At 37.2% G+C, this 22,913-nt stretch overlaps 1 protein-coding gene across 2 annotated transcripts in view; it reads right to left on the bottom strand.

The window, feature by feature from the left end:
- Positions 1 to 22,913, bottom strand: part of myo1g (myosin IG) — an 80,405-nt gene that overhangs the window by 33,526 nt on the left and 23,966 nt on the right. The window contains exons 15-22 of one of the 2 annotated variants that reach the window (XR_003936665.1): positions 22,162 to 22,328; positions 20,263 to 20,470; positions 19,533 to 19,756; positions 17,949 to 18,093; positions 15,265 to 15,369; positions 13,049 to 13,162; positions 7,191 to 7,376; positions 6,214 to 6,323 (exon numbers count right to left, since the gene is read on the bottom strand). Coding sequence is in view for 1 of the 2 variants with exons in the window: in XM_030147748.1 (XP_030003608.1) it covers positions 6,166 to 6,323; positions 13,049 to 13,162; positions 15,265 to 15,369; positions 17,949 to 18,093; positions 19,533 to 19,756; positions 20,263 to 20,470; positions 22,162 to 22,328 (1,121 nt within the window). In the remaining variant the exon portion in view is untranslated. Of the gene's footprint in view, positions 1 to 6,165; positions 6,324 to 7,190; positions 7,377 to 13,048; positions 13,163 to 15,264; positions 15,370 to 17,948; positions 18,094 to 19,532; positions 19,757 to 20,262; positions 20,471 to 22,161; positions 22,329 to 22,913 lie in introns of those variants that run through there. The other variant, XM_030147748.1, reaches the window with a different exon arrangement.

Here is a 22,913-nt window from a genome sequence, read left to right on the forward strand (position 1 = left end):
CTAACTTATTTATTTTTTATTTATTTGCTTACTTACTTAGTTACTTATTTACTTAGTTACTAACTTATTTACTCGCTTATTTGCTTACTTATTTACTTAGTTACTTACTTATTTACTTACTTATTTGCTTACTTACTTATTTACTTAGTTACTTATTTACTTTGTTACTTACTTAGTTACCTACTTATTTACATTTACACTTATTTATTTATTTACTAACTTTTCTACATACTTACTTACTTGTTTGTTTGTTTTTGAGTAAAACTGTGAAAGGCGTGTCCCCTACAGAGAACAAAAACACATTTTGCTGTATCAGATGCTCCAAATGTTGTGTATTATATCAGCCAATAAAAGCCCATTAGTCGATCTGTACCCAAACATATTTGACTGGATTAATTAATTAAGTTCTGGACATGTCATTAAAATATTAGAATAGTTTACAAAAGATGAGAAACTTTGGCAAACGCACAGATGAAACAAACTTTTTTATTTTCTATCATTAAAAAAAAAAAAAAAAAAAAAAAAAAAAAGATTTGTGACTGATCAATAAATTCCCAAACTGCCCCTGAAGAAAAGAATCCTCCTCAATCTTTTAAGGCAGGGGCAGATCATACCCTAAATCCTTCCTTTAGCTCGCTCATACACCCCCAGCTGTCCCAGCAGATGGTCCACGAGTCCAACCCCCCCCTCCAAACACACACACACAACTTCTCTCCCAGTCAACAGACACACTCACATGCCAACAAACACACACAGACATACCGACGGACACACACACACACACACACACACACACACACACACACACACACACACACACACACGCCTCATTCATGCTGACAACTAAGACCCAGGTGACAGGAAGAGACAACGGGAGTCAGACAGAGATGTGAGTGTGGGGTTGTGTACAGGAAAGAGCGAAGGATGAAGGGGAGAGAGTGGAGGAATGCACTTCGCCGGGGGAACAAGAGACGGATGTGACATGACAGCAAACCAGACAGCTTGTCTTTGCCGTCCTCGCCGACAACACAGCGCGGCTTTGAAGTCAGATTTTACCTTGTGCTGCTAATGCTGTCTCCTCTGACCCAGTTTTGTACAAGTATGTGCGTGTCGGCACCTCTGCCACCGAAAACTCTCAACTGTAAACACTCAAACGCTCGCAGATGTCAAGTACGAACTGGAGAGATGAGGAAAAATCAGCAGCGATCACAATCACCTCATTGAGTCCCCAGACCATCCTCCCAGTGTTGCAAACTTTAATGACGTGCGCGTGACTCTCATAGTGTGGGATCTCATTTCCTGACAGACCCAAGTAAAAGAGGAGTGTGTTTGTGTGTTGTCATCCTCCTCTAACCCCTCACCCCCCCCACACCCCCTACATGTGCACATGCTCACACACTTTGCAGATCACCCCTGACTTTGTCTCATAAGTCTCCTCTTTATGAGAAGCCTGGTAGAGGTCACGGCCCCCCTCTATTCACCCCAGATGGTGGCACAAAGACAGGCGGAGAGCTGGAACCGGCTCCCGATCCTGCTTCTCCTCGGTGACGCCCGCCGCACCCCGTCCAGAGTCCCACAGCTGCTATAGGGACCCCAGTCATACAAACACCCTCCCCCTCAAAAAAAAAAAACAAACAAAAAAAAAAAAACAACCCAAACATAGACCAAAAGTCTAACTCGTAAAATCCACAAAAGCCTCACTGGGGATCTGGGATCAGCTAGCTGAACATACACAGAAAGCCTCATAAAAGTGGGAACACACACCCCAGAGCGGCTGCCGTCTGCCCGGCCTTTCAGCTGCCCCTCCAAGGAACAAAACAAAACCAAAGACAACACACAAGTAGGAACATGACATTGATATGATTGAGCTGCCTGGTCACTTGCTTCCATCACAATGACCCAGAACTGCCTGTTGGCTATGAAATACAATCAACATTTTTGTTTTTGCCAAAGTAGCAATGAAATATTTTTTATTAAATTAATTCTTATAAGATTTCTGCAGTCAAACCAATAACTGTAGACTTTCTAAACACGCACTCAGGAAACGGATCCTGGAATTAATGTGTTTTTACTTGACAATGTTTATGTTGACGTGCCAGTTCTCATAAACACATGCAATTGAGTGTTCTTCCAATCAAAACAATAACTAAAATTTGATAATGCTGTGAAACAGTATGGGATCAAGGGAGCTGTTTTCACCAACATTACCTATGAAAATATACTGATGTGACAAAGAAATTGTGTTTAAAGAAAAAATATATATACATTCTAATCAAACAGCCTTAAGACCTATTGGCTAACGTAATGATAAATGCTAATTTAACTTTAGGTGAGTTGGTTTGATATTAAAGCTGTAGTGCCAGAGTTTTTTTGGAATACATCACCGGTAAAAATTACCTTTCACAAATACCTTTCAGCAAATTGTAACTCAAGTGGTTTGAGAGGACATGATTTCTGAATCTATTCCTTGCCTGTGTTTACAGGTGAAATCTACCCAGTGTTACCCTGACTTTAGCTAATCATGGACATTTATTGACAGATGGGAGGGGTTAAATGCATGATTGACAGGTGTAATCACCAATCACTGATCCGACCATTTTAAATGCCACCTGGACACGATTCTACTGCTTATTCCATGTTTTGTCAAGCTTAGAAAACTGGATCTGTTTTTCCATAACTGCATAGGTTTGCACATCAAAATAACCAGTATTGAAATATGGTAATAAAATAGCTTTCCACTAGATTATTGCGATGCAAACATTAGGCAGTGTGGCATAAGTAGTACAGCAGTACAGTAGACTGCTGTACAATTACTCCTGATACTGTTTTACTGTATTGTTTTGGTTGGTTCATGTACTCTTTTGTCCCATAAGGACAATATGACACAGTTGCAGGCATCTAAACATAACTGGCCATTGAGGTTAAGGTTAACTCGCTTTATTATCCCTGTAGGGAAGGAAATTCAGTCTCTGCATTTTACCCATTCTAATATGCACAGTCCCTACCCATTACACAGAGCCCCTACAATTAGCATTAGAATTAGTACATAACACACACTAAGAGCAGTGAGCTGCCATTGAAGGCACTCAGGGACCACTTCCAGATCTTCACCAGCACCGTGGTCAAGTCCACTGACAGGAGAATGAACCTATATGCACCTATTTTTTTAATAGTGGGGCAAACTGGACGACCTGGAGGAAACCTGCACGGAGTGGATAGAACAGGCAAACCCAACACAGAAAAGCACCGGTCCAAACAAGAATCAAACCCAGAACCTTGGTGTAGCACCACCATGCTGCCCAAATGTTAAACTGAATAAAATGACAAATACCTTCAAATCTAAATATTTTTGGAAACATTTAATAAAAAGTCTCAAACATATATAACATATTATAAGAGAGGCTGACTCACTTTTTGGTATTTTAATGTAGAAATGTTGCATATTGTAGTTTTTACCTGATATGGTTTTCTCCAGTGGGACTCAATGGAGTAAATTATGATTATAAATGAAAGAAAAACAATGGTTAATGCAGCATAAGAGCAGCCGGTTATTACAGATTATGATTCAATGACTGGTTGCATTTGTTTGACGATACTCGTAACACTTCTAAGGTGACGCATAGAAGAGGATAAATGAATAACACTTTTTAATTATGATCCAACAGCTTGTGCTCACAGGGAATTACATGTGACGTAACGACAACATAACCAAAATCAGTGAATAATTCTTCATTGAGAAATAAAACATCCTAATTATAAGGAACCCAAGGCCTTTTGATTTTCTGCCACAGACAAGCTTCAATGTGTGTGTGTGTGTGTGTGGGGGGGGGGTTTTTTTATGTTTTGGTTTTTGTGACGTCAGTTTGTGTTGTTCTGGCAGGATTTGGAGGATTAATACTTTGTGAAACCAATCACTGCAGTCTGGATGCTGTCTCAGTGGGCAGTGCTTACAACAACACACCCACACATACACACTCACTACTACCACGACGCTCTGTGTGAAAACTTGTGGGTTGTGCCATTCAAATTAAGTCTGGCAGAGATGAATGTGGGTGGATGTGAATAAGATTTTTAAACAGCGATGACAAATCAGGTTCCGAGTGATAAATGCGATAAATGTCAGCGTGACTGATTCATTTCACACCAGTTATTCAGAGCAGGGCGCAGACACCAACAACTATGACAGTGATAAATGCCAAGAATATGATTTGCGTAATTGTTGTGCTGCGTTAATAGACTTCGTTTTAACCAAGGTCTCTGACCAATGACAAAGGGTTTAATGCTGTGGGTTTATTCATGTGACACTACGACCTGACGGGCTGGATGTTTCCAGTTTAAACAATCACTTCGCCAGATGATCTCACTAATTCATTTCTCCTTTTAGCTAGAAGGCCTAATGAGTGAAATCAGGTGTTGAATGGTTTGTTCCAATGAAAATTTTCTATATACAAACAAATTAGCATTTACAATTCTATTACCCTATGTCTCCAAGCGTCCATAAAGCTTTTGAATCTTGCAATGACTGACAAAGATCAGATACATTAGTTTTGCATAGTTTGATTCATTTCAGCTTATTGTAATTCAAGTGGTCTGAGAGAACACCACACTTCTGGCTCTGGAAAATCCATTCTATGATTCCATAATTTTGTCTCATCACAGGTGTTTGCATACAGGAAGGTGTGTGAAAAAAGTGACGACAGGTGTAATTACCACTCACTTATTAGATTCTGTCAGACAACACAGAAACACAGACAGATTTTCCACAACAGCATGAAACATCGGGTCATTGAGTCTTTACATTTGACTATGAGGAGATGCTGTAGAAGGAAGGTGTGGACTTCTTCTGATTTTGGCTTCTACAGCTTTGAGTGAATAATGTTTTTAACATGAACTGTAACATTAAATTCTTAATTTTAGTCAAGACTATTTTTAGCTTTTGCTTTAGCTGTCTCTTATTCCTGTTTTAATTTCCGTCTTTATTTCTATCTTTTCTGCACTTTCATTTTGTTTAATGTTTTATTCTCTATGATTTTCATGTAGTTTTATGCCTTTGTAAAGCACTTTGAATTACCTTATGTATGAATGGTGCTATATACAGGGTGGGGAAGCAAAATTTCCAATGAATATTTAGTTGTTTTTTCTCAGCAGGCACTACGTCAATTGTTTTGAAACCAAACATATATTGATGTCATAATCATACTTAACACTATTATCCATACCTTTTCAGAAACTTTTGCCCATATGAGTAATCAGGAAAGCAAACGTCAAAGAGTGTGTGATTTGCTGAATGCACTCGTCACACCAAAGGAGATTTCAAAAATAGTTGGAGTGTCCATAAAGACTGTTTATAATGGAAAGAAGAGAATGACTATGAGCAAAACTATTACGAGAAAGTCTGGAAGATACTATTAAAGAAGAATGGGAGAAGTTGTCACCCGAATATTTGAGGAACACTTGCGCAAGTTTCAGGAAGCGTGTGAAGGCAGTTATTGAGAAAGAAGGAGGACACATAGAATAAAAACATTTTCTATTATGTAAATTTTCTTGGGGCAAATAAATTCTCATGATTTTCAATTAACTAATTGGTCATACACTGTCTTTCAATCCCTGCCTCAAAATTGTAAATTGTAAATTTTGCTTCCCCACCCTGTAAATAAATTTGATTTACCTTGCCTTCATTATGCAGGCTGTGATCTGTAAAGCTGAAACTTGCCTGTCAACTTATCAACAAACACGACTCAAACGTACTGACAAACACATAAATTGGAATATGTTGTGTAGAAATGCTGATTTATACACCTTATTCATGAAGAAAAGATGACAAAGCAAAAATCTGGATTTCATGCCTCCTAATTGTAATCACTTACTGAACCAGAAATAATCAGTCTTTGTTTAATTTCAGTCTAAAATAGTGTATTTCTGACGCAAAAGTACAGATGTTGCAAAAATGTCTTAAAGGCACATTGTATTGGCCTGCAAAAAAGAAAAAAAACCTGATAATGACACAGTATTAGCATACATAAGCTAACACTGTGTCATCATTTTGTAAATATTTCCTTTTTACATTGTGTGATTGAATGTAAGAGGGGTGAGGAGAGAGAGAAAGGATTTCTAAATAAAGTATTGCCGAAAACATGTTTGATTCTGAACGTGCAGGTGACTGACCGTGTGAAGTGGTCGACTAAGGAGCCCACCAGCTCGCCCACTCTGTCCTGGTTGGGGCACAGCTGCCCTCGCTGCAGACACAGCAGGACGTCATCCTGGGCGGACGTGTGCAGCGCCACCATCTGATCGACCCCACTGGTCACGCTAATTCCTGTAAACTATCAAGACAAGAGAGTCAACACACAAACCCAAAACAGGAATAGAACTTTGTAGTAACAATGTCCATGCTAATAACACTGGTCAACAACAAATTTATTGTTTAAGTTTTTTTAGCTGATTTAGGATAATTTTGGTGTGCTGAATCCAAAAATCACATTAATTTTGCTCAATCAGGTCAACTTTCTGAACTATGCTACATATTGGCTTTTTAACATTTTTGCTTACATTTATGGGCATTTTCACATCATATGATACAAAATTCTTTCATATTTCTTGTAATAAATGAGTTCTGAAGATTTTACTTTTGCCAATTTATGATTAATGGTTTTTTTAATATTACAGGTGAATGAAATGGCTTCAACTAGAAGATCTTGCAAAAATAAGCCTGACGTATTCTGCTACATCTGCAGTGAATACACCATTGTATCTAACAGGAATCAAGTCACAAGTTTCATAAAGTGTCCTTACCAATCTTATTTTGGTATTAATTATTATATTTTGTGAGAAGATCAATTTTTTCAAAATCAAATTAGCAAAAAAACTTGACCTGATTGAGGAAAAACAGATGTCATTTTTGGATTTAGCGGTGCAAAATGGTCCTAATTCAGTTGAAAAAACCTAGACAACTCGCAAAAACATTTTTTTGTAACCCAGTGTAATAACTATACACAGTAAGAGCCAGTTATAAAATATTGTCCCCAAGACAGACTTATACTTCTCCTGCTGTGTAGGTCAAATAAAACTAATGCTATGACCTATGACACAAAGTATACCATCCATGCAGGGACATGTGACGTTCACTGGCACAGATTAGAAATTAATTTTCATATAAAAATGCCAGGGATTATCAAGACAGTGTATAATACCTGTAAATTGAATGGAGTAAAAGTATATCCTGGATCAAAATTCACATCATGAATGAGGCTTGCAGATTATTTCCTCTCAGAGTATGTAGGGTGAGACAAATTATAGCTGAGCTGCACGTGTGGAGGTGCAATGAAGGGAAGTCACGAGGTGTGACCCAGATGGAATAATGTACAGATTTACAGCAGCTGAAAGAGAAGGCGGATAGAGTGTGAATGAAAGAGAAAGACTGACAAAGGACAGACAACATACATCAGGGGTATACAAAGAAATAAAGTTAGTGATAGGGAAAGTGAGGTGCATCACAGATTTTAGAGACAGATAAAAGGAATGGGACATAGAGTGGACTAAGCCTCTTATAGCCCCCAGCATACACAGGTTAATCCAGCAGGGTTGACGATGTCCGGGATGTCCCAGCACCATCAAGGCCGCATTCTGGTACAAGCCGTCCCATCAGTCAAGGGCACACTACAGAGGGTATCCAGCAGCGTTCAGTCCTTTACCATTCTCAAAACGAGAACAGAGATATGAGAAATACAGTATCATTGATTTAAAGTTTTCACCAAGCCTAGAGTATTATTTTAATTAGTCTATAGCTGATCCAATTATAATTTTGGAGTCTATGAACTTGTTTTTTCTGTACTACAATCAAAACCCAAATGTGAAGTGAATTTACACTGATATAAAACGAGGAAGTGCAAATCCTCACATCTAAAAAAGCTGCGAGCAGTGATTGTTTGGCAGTTTTTCTTCATGAATTAATGATCAATAGACGAATCTACTTAAAGTTTCATTAAGTATGTTTCAGAAACAGCGCTTGTTATTTCAGTATTTGATGCATCTCTTGGAAAGATGTCTCTATATCAGGGGTGGCAAACATACGGTCCACGGGCCACTAAAGAGTCCAATCCGGCCCGTGGTGCAAAACTTACACAAAAGATACAAACAATGAGGAGTGTCAAAGTCATTTTAGTATAGGATATAATCTCAAGTGAGTCAGACCAGTAAAATAGTAACATAATAACCTATAAATAATGACAACTCCATTTTTTTTAATATGTGTAAAACTGTTTAATTTCATGAACAGACTATCCCTCCACAAAAATGAGAATAACCTGAACAAATATGAGCAACCTGAAATGTCTTAGGAGAAAAAAGTGCAATTTGAACAATATTATGTCTATTATTAAATGTTTTGTGCATTTATAGATCCACAGTGATCTGTAAGTTGTAATGCACATGTGTAAATGCTAAGATAAGGCGTAATATTGTGAAAATTTCAGGTTGTTCATGTTATTCATATTTTTTGAGAAAGGATAGTTTGTAAACGTAAAAATGTGTACAAATTTTCCTAAAATTATATCACACTGTTGACTCTAAAACATAGAGAAAATGTTGGAGTTGTCATTATTTATAGTGTATTACGTTATACTTTACTGGTCCGGCCCACTTGAGATCATATTGGGCTGCATGTGGCCCCTGGGCTAAAATGAGTTAAACACCCCTGCTCTGTGTTGTGGAGTTCGGTTGCATTGCATGACTCTGATCTCTGTGTAAAAAAAAAAGTGTCCAATCAATCAAGGAATCACTAAAAAAAGTTCTGTTTCAGATTGAGAACAGGACAGAGATTGGGGTTAACTTAGTTTAGCCCCAACGGGAAATTGTCACATCATTCCACTAGTTTTTGAGGTGAACCTGTGACCTGATTGGCATTAAGAGTAGATGAGTGTGGACTGGTCATAATGTGAGGAAAGCGCAGTCCTGTTTCTTTAGCGCCCTATTCTCTGCGCCTGACCTGGATAAGACTCATACCCCTCAGTCTGAGCAGCAGAGCTTAATGGCATCAGCTATCTTTAGCTACTCCGCTGCTGCATAATGATGGTTTTTAACCCTCTGGCATGTTTGGAGCTCTGTTTCTAGCTCTCTCTCCATTTCTATCGCTCAAACCACTGATGGACATCCACCTGTTTCCGGCTCATTATGTACAGTGTGCATGCTTTTAACCCTCACGTAAACAATCAGGAAAATGACCCTGATCTACGTCAGGGGTTCCGAAACTTTATCAACTCCAGACCCAAGAAATATCTGGAATCTCCCTGGAACCCAAATCTAAAAACACACTATGAACTGACACAGTATCTCCATGTTTCGAAGAAAAAAGTATTGAATAAATGTGCTTTGCTGCCTGATTCACATTAGGGAAAGCCCACAAATCAGGGACAGAATGTGTCAGTTAATAACGTAACATCAGCAATTGATTGTGACTCAATCAACAGAACATGGCCACAATTCAATGCTGTACATCTATTTTAATTAGGACAATAAATTAAAATATTATTATGTCTTTTACTCTGTTGGTGACCAAATAAAAAACAGATCCACAACCTATTTAGGGTCCCAACCCTAAGCTTGAGAAAGACAAAAAATTATTAGACCACCCTTGTTTTCTTCCATTTCTTTTTCATTTTAATGCCTGGTACAACTAAAGGTACATTTGTTTAGACAAATATAATTACAACAACAAAAATAGCTCATAACCGTTTAATTTATGTGCTGATATCTAGCCATTTTCCATGTTTTCTTGATAACCAAAATCACTTTAGCTCTTACATCAATATCTATGGCATTGTACTGCCATAAACAGTGCTTTTAGGCATTCCATGTTTTCTTTTCTGCCTGTTTTGGTCACATGATACACACAGGAGTTAGTACTTGATTGCATAACCATTGTTTTTGATGACTTTTTATGGTTTAATAATTTTTTCTGCGACTGTGTACAGTACAGTGCAAAAGTCCTAGGCCACCATTAGGTTTGTTGATTTATTAAAGTTATAATAACCACACATGCATTTCTCTGTCTCTGTATTAAGATCCATGTGAAGGATATATGTGGAGTATGTGCAGCAGTAAAAACAGAAGTTTCAGTGAAAAAAACGCTTCTATAAACCAAAGTGCTAGTATTTAGTGTGACCTTCCTTTGCATATAACACACCTTTAACCATTTTCTCTAGACAATATGATATTTATAACATTAATTTTCTGATGTTTTATACCAGGTTTTATTCATCACATGTCAGATGTTTCTAACTGTTAGTGCTGCTTCTTGTCATGAGGTCAGCAGTCACATTAAACAGTGACTTTAACCTTTAGAACCTGTTTAGTTCAGCTTTTTATGTTTTTTTTTTTTCATATTTCCCTGTCGTATTTGAAGAAAACAGAATGAGAAATATATATGTGAGTTCATTTCAACATATTTGGTGTGATGGTAGCACATATCATACTCAAAATAACACAATGCCTGTGCTGAGACTCAGACACCAATAAAGAGCTTCATATATAAACTCAGAGTTATTATAAACAAATGCTTGAGATTCATCCTTAACATCAGAGAGCCAGAGAGGGCAGGGAATGAAGAGCTGTAGATATGTAGTAACAAAAGTACAGGTAATCAAAAAGTGAAAATGTAGCTGGAAGAGGCACACGCTGCAAAAGGTGAGGTATCGCTCAGCAAGCGGAGAACAAGAGGGAGAACAATTTGTAAGCAAGATCTGAAGAGACTGATACAAAACAGGACAAGGTAAAGAAATACAATCATACAATCAGTGGTCTATGCTTTCACAGGACAACAGCAAGAGTGACAGGCTAAATAAGACATGAACAGCTGGAGGACGTACTTACACCGATGCAACATCAGATTAATGCACCACTAAAAAGTGCCTGTCAAACTTTACCCAGGACCTGATTCCGTGCCGATCATATAGTGAGGTATAAAGTGCATTTTCTGTTGCTGTCCTCATGAAGTTTTATGCTTTTAAAGGGAGCTTAAGCATCAGATTAAACTGCCCTGCTCTCTCTCCCATTACTTTCCTTTTAGCTTCAAGTCCTTCATAGCTGACAGCCCTGAGAGACCCCCTGATCCAGTTTCTCACATCAGACCGTGAAATGAGCCAGGGTTGCCCCAGACAGCAGAAAGGTAATATTTAAGCCAAGCCACTGCTGTCATGGCACCACCACAGACTAACACACAAACAACTGCACACACAGAGAAACTCACAGTCTTCAAATAAAATTAAAAAAACCCTCTTGACTCTGCCATACAGGTCAAATCCTCTTTAAGTCACAACAAGACAAAGTGTCATCGCGTTGTACTTGTACTTTCCCTGCTTGGTGATGGATGGCTGTGACCCAGGTCGAACATGATGGAACATCTGAGTGTGCTTTTTGGATGAAGGAGACAAAGGGGGACGGAGGAAAGACTAAGAAACAAGGACGACCGGGATAAAGTACGAAGGCTCTGACCCACATATCTGGTCCTTGTTAGGAAAAGATGGTGCTGTTTGGTGTGGTAATGCAGTCTTAATGAGAGGACAGACCTGTTCTCAGAGGACTGATGGGTGATAAAGTAAGTACACACTAATTCAACATCAGATGACTTATTCATCAAGTAGTATTTTATATAGTGTGTTATATATAGTGGGGACTGCGGATGAAAATTAGCACTGACGCTAACTCTGACATAGTTACATGTTTATACTGAAATAGAATGTATAAATGTGTTCAATAATGTGCACTGTCCCACCTAAACAAAGATACACATCATATATAGTATAGTATATTAGTATATTTAGTGACAGATGATTTAAACAAACTTAAGGCATGTCAAACTATTTTTGTTGTGCTGTGATAAAAGTTGTGATTTGTCTTTGTGATAAAACTACTCTTACAGTAAGAATTTACACCATTCTTTGTCAGTTTCTAATGTTTTATTTAGTGTCTACAAGCTGCTGTATTAAATAAAGTTACATATTTTTCTTAATTTACACATTGTTAGAATAATTGAATGTATGTACACAAGTCAACAAAAGATCTAACACAGGCTTAGTCATTTTACAATATCTTAATGTAGAAATATTACCAGTGATGTATAGCAATGAAGTAATAATACTTCACTGCTGTACTCTAGTATGTTTTGAGAGAATTTGGACTTTACTGAGTATTTTTTCATTCTGTTATTTTCACTTTTACTTCACTCCATTTCCTAACTTAATTGCATACTTCTACTGCGACATATTTTTAATGCACAGTATTGTTACTTGTTACAAAAAACAAATGAAAAGAAATTTGTTTTTTTCACCACTGAGATCACCGGTGACTACAACAAAGTCAGGAAGATGATTTGTCAGTGGGTCTAATCACATAATGCACAAGTGGAAACAACGGTCTACACTCACCTTTTGGTGATCTATTGATATGAACAGCAGCATAATATTCAAAATTCTGACTGTCTTTGGTTGTTATTAACATTAACTTGTACTTTTGTTTTCATTACTTGAGTACATTTAATTGTAGATTATTTGATAAACTTAAGTACAGTAAATACTAGATACTTAAAGACTTTAACTTGAGTAGTATTTTAGTTGGTGACCTGAACTTCTACTAAAGTAATTTTTTGGTAGGGTACCTGTACTTCTACTCAAGTGTGACTTTCCAGTACTTTAAACAACACTGAATATTACATATTATACTGTATCTTTATATAGATTGTTACTCAACCATTTATTTCATTATTTAATTGTTTATTTTAGAAACAAACTTTACACTTCTTTCATGTTATAAGTAAAGGAAACTCCACAAATGTTTAATAGAATATTTTAGTGATAAAGGGGAAACCTATAGTATTCAGAAAGTCGTCAAATGTCCTCTGTAGCTGTGTCACATTCAAGAAACTACCCTGTTGTTGTTGTTTTGTTGATGTTATGAAGTAAACCCCACAAGACACGTGTGTCATCATATGAGTATGTTTGTCTGTACAATGATGAGTGTGTGTGCTTGCACTTTGTTCTCTTGTGGGAATACTTACAGAGTCTAAGGGAAGCCTCTTCAACACTTTGTACTGTTTCTTTGGCTCTAATTTGTAGACGTATTTGTCTGTAACGAGGAGGCCACGGTCTGTACTTTTGTTGAATCTATTCACCTGAGAACACAGAATAGAAAAAGAGAGAAAAAGAAAGGATAAACCGAGGATATCACAAATTCTTAATGTAGCCACAAACAAGCACCAGGCTAAAAACAAAACTAGGTGCAATGATTGCTCTGGTGGATCTGTCAGTGATGCAGGCAGTTTTAATTTACAGTATGAAAGCCTACATACCTGCAAATTTAAAGCTAAACTTAAAGCCAGACTTCAGTGGAAGCCCTCTCTTTAATCCTCGATAAGAAAAATATGGTCATTATTATCAACAGAGAAACGATAAGAGCAAGTTCAGCACGAGGTAAAATAGTAACCAAGGTTTCTGTGCATCCCATTCAGTCTACATTTCACAGGCAGATAGACAAAAAAAAAGTCCAAAAGTTTAAGGAAAATTTAGGATTGAATTTATAATACAATTATATCCCTCCTCTGTTCATGGATACTATAAAAGTGGAGGGAATGTGCAATGTTCTCATGTGCAATATCCTTAAGTGCAATTTATTTTTCAGATATTTATTACAAGTCACTGTGCTATTGTCTTTTAACTGTTTTTACACTGCTTTTATATTTTTATACTTTTATACTGCTTATATCTTTGACATTTTATTTCATTGCATCTTTTTTTTTTTTAATTATCTTTTTATTGGAAAGGCAAATGTCCATCACATATATTAATTACATAATCATTTAAAAAAAAATACAATAGGACGGATACCGAAAGTTTAGATCATTATATCCATATTGCCCTTCTCTAATTTCTTTTTATTGGACTCTTAATTTTAGTTGAAATATTAACCCACTCACTCACTACAGTGGACAGTTCTTCTCCAGCTGTTCTCTTGTATATTCATGGGTTTAGTTGTTTTAGTTCCATATCAGCCAACACAGTGGACACTTATGCATCATCTCATAAACTGCAATTCATACCATTATTGTAACTTTGCTGTTCCTGATTGGTTCTTGAGTGGAAATCAATTTATTTATCAATTTATTTTTTGCATGTTATCTCCATGAAGTGAGAAATAATTAGTATTAGAATATGTTAAAATGTGAGAAAACATCAGAGTAGCTGCATTAAACATGGTTTCATTTCACTGTTTTCATATCATTTTATGATATTGGGTTTTAAATACATGTTTCTTTGCTTCAAGCATAAAATTCATGGTGTAGCTGAGTGGACATTTTTGTACATGTAAAAAAAAAACAAAAAACCTCAATCTCATTGTTTTTTTCATGTTTAAGGAGGAATAAAAACAGTAAAAAAAAAACAAAAACAAAAAACCTCAACTAAGGTTCTCATAATTCATGCATGAAAGGGTTAATACAACAACACAGAACAGGGGAGCGCACCACCTCATACAATCATAACCTCACATAAAAACAGATAGATTAACACAAAGCACGGATATAATCAAATGAAATCAGAACTGGTTGGTTTTACGTACTCAGTCCATTTAGACCAGATATTATATAATGTTTCTTTTTGAGCTTTGAGAGAAAACGATATCTTCTCCATAACATAGATCTCATAGACAGTTCCAATACATTCGTCAATGGTGGGCGGTTCTACTTTTAACCATTTCCTTGTAACTGATTTCTTACTGGCTGCCAACAGTATAGCCAATAATTTTTTGTCTTTAATGTTCCATGACTCAAACGATAAATTACCCAAATACATGGTTTCACATTTAAACAATGTTTACATTTAATACATTTTGTATATGTTTGTGAATCTCTTCCCTGTAATCAATCTATCTATCTATCTATCTATCTATCTATCTATCTATCTATCTATCTATCTATCTATCTATCTATCTATCTATCTATCTATCTATCTATCTATCTATCTATCTATCTATCTATCTATCTATCTATCTATCTATCTATACTAATTCCTCTGATTATTTTTGTGTTTCTTCTGTCTTTCCTGTTTGAGTGTATTCACTGTTAGGACATGAAATCAAGACAGGCTGGTACAAAGGCTTTGCAAATGGGTGGTGAGAAAAACATCCCAAAGCTAAAAGGGAGAAATAAAAGATAGAAACTCCTTGTGGCTACAGAACAGACGTTTCCATTTAGTCCTGTTCTTTTCCCACGTTTTGTACCTTCCTACAGAAGCCGGAGAAGAGGACCTGACTGTATTCATTTTTGTTTCGCAGCTCCTTGGAAACTCGGATGAAGCCGGAGCTGGTCTGAGGACAGTCTCGCACCTGTGGAAATCAAACAACAGTAGTATTACAAGATGCTACCGCACAGCCGACTGTATAGGAATGTGTCTCAGCATCAGCCGTAAAACTCTCAGTGACCTCTCTGGGGCCTCTTTCAAGTCGTTTTATCGTTTTAATACCATAAGCGCTGGATCAAAGCTCAGGGCCTTGGGTTGATGTTACCAGACACTGTATGACGTGCCGTTAAAGAGGTTGCACGGTAGCTGATACCAGAGTTAATGACAAATACAGTTGGAGGCAGGAAATCTAAAACCATGTGATAATGTCATAATAACATCTTCCCTTTTAACTTTTTCATCATAGAATTACGTTACTCCAAAACTATTGGCGATTTCTTGCATACACTTCAGAATCATACAATCAGATTAGACCAGACTAGATTCTTCACCACGTAAATTAAGTGCCTCTAGCTAGTTTTCACCACTGTTATTTTTACTTTTATTGGATGGACTACAGTATATGTTCTTTAGAAGATGGAGACGTTGGGAATTCCCTGATCTTTCCATTGGCGCCACAATTAGTTTGACATTTCAGTTTATTAGTAAAATGTTTTTAAGACTTTTTGATGGATTTACATACAATTTGATGATTTGGCAGAGACGATAATAGGTGAAATGCATTTATGGCCATGCAACCAGTCAATTTATATAGTTATATTATTGGATATATGCAGTCAGCCACTTATTTAACTCTATATGTGGAGTAATCCTTTAACAGAATTTACCCTTCTATTAAAATACATTATTTCACACCTAAATGAAAAGCTACAAACTATACTGAGACTTCTCTACTACACGTTGCTATCACTTATGGCTGTGCTATATTCACAGCTCATATGCCTTTACTAATAAAAAACTAATAAACTAACAATATTTTGTGATTTTTTTTTTTTTTTTTAATACAGAACACAAAAATGTTGCTTACCTCATCGGTGTTTTACTTTTTCTTACTAATGTCTGAGGTCTAATGTGAAAAGCTACAACTTTTGCGCATTATTTGTCATAAATATTCTCATGATAACAGTCAATATCATGTAAAAAAGGATAGTTCTGAATCTTACGGAAAACCTAAATGCAAATAATCAATTTATTCTACATACATGCTTATATTTGTATTTTTATATATAACCCTTTACAATCAACTTACCCCTCACTTTAAATGCTTATATTTCTGTTATGCTTTTAACCTTGCATTTAAATATACAATGTTTATTTCACTTGTTTGTAGTTTAAGGTATTCAAGAAGAGCAGCGTAAAACCAAGAATTCCATTCACTTCATTTCAATGTATTGGTGTGATGCATGTGATGCAAGTTTTTGCCTCCAGCCTAATTTTCAGTTTGTTTATTACTTCGCTTTATGACTAGATGCCTTCAAACATCCCTGCCTCATGCTGAGTTATTTATGAATATTTTTTACTCATTGGCAAGATCTCTGCAACACTAGTACCCTATGTAAATTTCACACTACGCTCAACATGAGACCTAAATGCTTCTAAGAGTTTATAATATTTGATAAATTAATAGCTTGAGTTGACATTTCATAAAGTAGTAGGCACTGTTTGCTTTAATTTTTGTGAAAGGAGTCCAGATATTCCCATTGTTTTCAATTTAAGAGAAACATTTCGCCTTCTTTCCAGCCTCTTATCCTCTTAAAATCAAAACCTGTCCAAAACAATAAACTGAATTGCTGTTCTAATTGGTCCAGCTGCTTTTACTCCATTTTTCTCACCTTCACCCTCTACTTTCTCTACTCACGTGTGACCCTAAAACACTAGTCACGTCTCGTACAAGCCACGATTTGGAGCGACTGCATACCATATTAAATGCACTCAGCTATAGGTCTTGATGGAATTAGCGACCATCACGTGAAGCTGATGCCTAAAAGGAGGCCGACGGGTCACGGGCTGCCTGACCAGTTAACAAGGCGAGTGACTCAGGACTTTACGACAGTCATGCTCTCGCTCCCTGAAGGCGTCTTTTATGCCACCAGTCACCAAACAACCTAAGATTAGCCAGCAAATGAGCCGACTGAAGGATTCATTAAAGAAGGGCTGTGTTTGCAAGCACCATTTAGTCATGTTGTTTACTGTGGGATGTGTCACATGCTGCTGCATATAGAGTGATAACAACAGCTTTTTTCTTTTCACCTCTGTGACCCCATACACAGCACATTTTTGGAATCTTGTGTTTTTAGCAGAATTCAAGAGAAAATATATGGGCTTGAAGTAAATGAAATATATAATATTTTTGTGATCTGTTCCCCTGTTTATTTGCTTGATATTGAATTTAAAAGTCCAATTGGGGACCGTAGCTCCAAATTACTTTCAGATCCAGTACATGACCTACATACACTTGATTTGTTCAATCGCTTTTTTCATTTACCAATATCAGATTAAACCCACAAATAAAGTAATAAAAGTGTTTGCAAGTCAGCCTCGAGTTCGTCATATTTCACCACAAATATTATAATAGGCCAAATAGAATCACTAACCAAGGACATTATGAACACGATCCATAAAACATGTAAAGCAGTATGTATTTTGTTCATTTGTGATTCTTACATTTGCCAGGTAGTCCCTCTCCCAGGCTCTGCTGACCCCCCAGTCTTTTCTTTCCCCACTCAGAGCAGTCAGAGCCGCCACTTTAGCCCGAACCTCCAGCATGTCAGACGGAGGGATGTTTTTCACAATTTGCCTCGCCCACCACCTGACAACAAGGGATGAAAACAAGACAGCATGTCACGTGGGCGGAGCGAGACATCAAAGAGGGCACAGAAAAGTAGGGAAATAATGTCTAAAAAAAGTCTGTGAAGGATAAAACCATATTTTAGCTGCAGCAACAGAATATATCAAGGCTAATGCAAATCTCATCTCTATCATAGGCAACAGCTCTAACTGCATCTTGTATTTTCTACTTTATAAAACTGAGAAAATCTTGTAATGAGTGTATGATTTGTAAGGATGTTCGAACATTAGAAGATGAGAAGAGTCTAAATCAGCGATGCCCAGTACATCAATCATAATCAACTAGTAGGCAAAGGTTGCATGGGTGGATCAAGTGTCATTCATAAAAATGTTCTAGGTGTTGGTCTATTATCTATCATCTGTCCTCCCTATGGCATTTGACACTGGATTGACATGCACTGACGTCCAGTCTGAGATCCTTTCTCTTTGAAGTCAGGGGTAACACATGAGGTCAAACATGAGGTCAATGGCTTGAGTTACTGCAAAACAGCGAGTTAAGTGAACTAGTTAGACTTCCAGTTCATATCTACTAAAGACGGGCTGTACAAAAATACATTCAAAGTGGGTTTGTCTGATCTGTCAATCTGTCACTGATATTCCAAAGATGGGAAATGTGGAACAGGACAGCTGTTCATAAACACAACGTGTGCGCACTTGAAAACCCTCGGCCTGACTTATCAGGCGCACTACTGCCCCCAGTGGTCTGACTTATTAGTGCATGGCAAAGATTTTGGACAGATGGACGGACGGGCGGACAGACGGATGACCAACTGATGACAGTACCCTGGGGCCAGTGTGGCGGAAGGTAAAAACTAAAACAGTGGCTTTCCTCTGAAAAGCAGCTGAGAAAGAGAAAGGTGAGGGGACTAAAATCACAGGTAATGTTACTTATAACATCCTTTCTCAGTCCTGGAGCTATCTTTTTAGCTCCCCAATAAATACAGAAATATTCATTAAGAATTGTTATTTATCAGTCTATTACACATGTGGACATGCAGCACACCCTGCATTTAACCCATCACGAGCTAAATACACCACATACTGCAGACTGGGAGCAGTGGGCTGCCATGCCAGGTGAATGGGGAGCAAATGGGGGTTAAGTGCCTTGCTCAAGAGGGCATGAGCTGACAATTTCTCTACCAATTAAGGGAATCAAACCAGCAACCCGTTAGTGACAAGCCGCTTCTCCGATTCTTCCAGACTTTGGCTAGATGTGTTAATTTTATCAATATTTAATGAGTTCTCACTGGAACTAGGTAAATCTGTGGTGGCAGTCTTCCTTTGACTTGTATATCAATTTGATTTTTATTTCATACATCAATATATTTTTAAAGTTTTTCCTGTTGTAGTTTGAAGTTATTCAGATTTCCATGTAAAGAAAAATGTTCTTTGGGATCTGACCTGCGATGGAGCAAAACTGTGATGTTGTGAAACTGGGACAGGGCAGCTGGTGGTGTTGGCCACTCCACACTCTTGCCGTAGTCAGCCATAGTTCGCACATTAGCAAACCTCCGCTCCACCTCCCAGAAGTGGGCCTTCACCTTGTACCGCTTATAGCAACCCATGATGGCATAGATGGCTCTCATCCGCCGGCACCTCATTCGAGCTAAAGCCCCACGCCAAACCTGTAACATGTTTCAATAACAAAAACAAAAAAATAAGGGATGGTGTTTTGTAACTGTCGCATGGAGGGAAAAAGTCCTGCTCAAATGTCTGCTCCAGTTAAAGACTTCTCTGCAGAGTCATCAAACTAGGTCAGGGAAAAGAGAAAGAGAAGAGTATTTCATTGAGCAGGAGAGGTAATTGGCTTTAATGTAAGTGTGCTCTGGATCTCATTAATTATCCCAATTATTGTTACAGGAAATTAGGATTCAAGCTGGCAGATGATTTTCATTTTCAGACTGCTGGAGATAACTTTGTGGATGATTAAATGTAATCACATGGTCCAAGCTGTCCGTAACATGAAATTAGGTTTCTGTGTCAATTGATTTAACTGTCAGATCAATACATCTTTGTTAAAGCAAAAGTGTGACTTGAAAGCAGCCTTAAAGATCCGATACATACGATCAGAGTCACTGTGACGTTGATAGACAATTAAGACGATAAAACGACTCATACTAACGTAACTCACCTTCTGGAGGAAAAGTACCAGGATGGGAATGAGAGCAGCTCGTTCCTGCTCCAAAGTGAACAAAGATCGTGGCGTTCGGACAAACAGTTTGGTGTGTCCATACGCCACATCGTCTTGGAAACCGTGCTGGGTGACAATGGCCTCCACAGCATCCCTGTCTGAGGACATCAGGTGGTTCGGCCACGTGTACTCACATGTCATTTTATATCTGCACAACAGTTAGCAGAAAGACAACACAAAGTGAATGAAAGTAATAGTGCCTAGGGCTGCAGCTAATGATTATTTTCAGTGATTAATTTCACAATATTTTCAAGCAATATAGTAATTATGTGGTCTATAAAATGTCAGAAAATTGTGAAGAAGCCTAAAATGACATCCTAAAACATCTTGTTTGATCACAACACAATGACAGTGATTTAATTTTGACAGAGAAGGGAAAAAACTTTAAAATATTCACATTTAAGAACACAGAATCCGATATGTGCATATATCTTTTTTCCTTTTTCATTTCTCCAATTATCAACTGTCAAAATAATTGTTTATTAATTCAATGGTTGACTAATTTAACAGTAATCAATTAATCATTGCAGTGCAGAACAGACACATTACTTATAATATTCAAACAGTGAATGTGCGTCCTTTTTATCATGTACTCACTCAATGTGCACTGCCTTAAAAGATACACAAGAAATTGAACAAAATGGGTTCTAAAGGTTAAAGTTACTAATTAGTGTGACCCCTGACCCCATGACAAGAAGCAGCAAGAGTTAGAATCATCTGATATGTATTGGATGAATTCTGGTATAAAACATCAGAACATTAATGCAATAAAGAGTTAAAGACATGTTCATTGCAAAGGGAGGCCACACTAAATACTACTACTTTGGTTAACAGAAGCTGTTTTTTTGGCCTGAAACTATTGTTTTTAATACTGTACATACTTCCCATATATACAGATTGGATCTTAATACAAAAAAATGCATATGTGTGGTCCTTTGAACTTCACTAAACCAACAAACCTAATGTTGGCCTAGGACTTTTGCATAGAACTCTATGTTACCCAACAAATGTTAGTCTGCAACCAGCTGGCCACATCATGTCACTGGACAAAAACACTTTTAAGTACTATAAAGTACTATCCCATTGTGATTTGTTTTGGATATGCTTTAAAATAGAAATATTACAACTCTTTCTTCAAGTGATACTCAAGTTTGACAGTAATCCCTGGACTGTTACGAAGGGATGATGTCAACTTTTAGATTTCAAAACAGTTATTAGAAAAGTTCTCAGAAAATAATCAAATATGAAATAAATTGAATAAATGTGATGAATTAAATTGATGAATATGTTTTTAAAATAGCTTCATTACCTGTAACATTTTAACATGATAACTGGTGATTTGTAACTATTACAATTCAATTCTGAATGGCAGCTACTGAGGGAATTATGGACTCTTTAGCTGCAAATTGGGACACAATGTTGACCAACTAGTGGTTAACTTTGGCTGGAAATCAGTATAATATAAGTTTTGAAATGTTTTCCATTGCGAAAACTTGTCCAATGAGGAAAAAACGATGCAAATGAGAGACTTAATAGTGAACCAAAAGAGTAAAATTGTGGGCAGTAAAGCTGTGTAGAGCTGATGGAAATCCGACGTCAAGAAACTTTGAAGCTTTACTTGTACTTTTTCTAGATCAAATAAAATGTTGTCAGCAGCAACACTTGTTCTGTACACTTACAGGAACATCTGTCACTTCCTGTGTTAAATTGAGTACATGACAAATAAAAGGAGATTTTTTTTTCTTAACTCCCTCACGGAGAAATCGATCAAAGGAAGTGTTGAAATTATTATCCCGGTTTTCCTGACACAGCTTGTCTAACATGAGTGTGTTTCCTTACCGCTGTAGAAAGCGAGCGTAGGGCTGCCTGTAGGCAAAGCCTGCCCTGCGCACCATCACATTCTCCAACAGACCGAGGTAAGCAACCTGGTGCTGGCAGCGAGCATCGTCAAACAGAACCGGGGACTTCATCTCATTCGGCTTTATGCATCGCACATAATATGGCTCCTAAAACACACACAAAAAGTAAGATTAAAGTTCCAAGACCAACTTCATCACAGTGTAGCTGAGCTGCAGGGCTGATGGAGAGGACATCAAATCCTTACCACCTCCACACATGCTTATTTTTTATCGCTCTATTATATTTTATTGCTATTTTATTGCATTAAAATATTGAGGTAGATGTTTTAGAGTTAGGTATCACATCATCATATTACTCATAAAATACATAATGCAGAACTCAAAGTAATGAAAGTAAGAAAGCAATAAAACAGCTCAAATTCACTTGGTGACTTATTATTATGTTACTGCAACACGTCAATTGATATGGTGTTTCTGTGACTGTGACAATATTTTTCTGAACACTTGTGTTTTATCACCTGCACTAACTTACTTCATTTTTGCATGTTTTTAACACTGTTTCAGTCACTGCTGTGCAAGTAAATAAACACAACTCAGCTTGTAAACTGAGACAGAGCCGAAGCCCAACTGTAAACTTGGCAAACACAGCTCAGTGACGTCAATCAGACTTGTGTATTTCAACAGACGCCACGGGGAAAAACTGGGTCTGATAACATCTGCTTATTAACAGCA

This window comes from Sphaeramia orbicularis, chromosome 11 (assembly GCF_902148855.1).
Source record: "Sphaeramia orbicularis chromosome 11, fSphaOr1.1, whole genome shotgun sequence".
Classification (NCBI taxonomy): Eukaryota; Metazoa; Chordata; class Actinopteri; order Kurtiformes; family Apogonidae; genus Sphaeramia; species Sphaeramia orbicularis.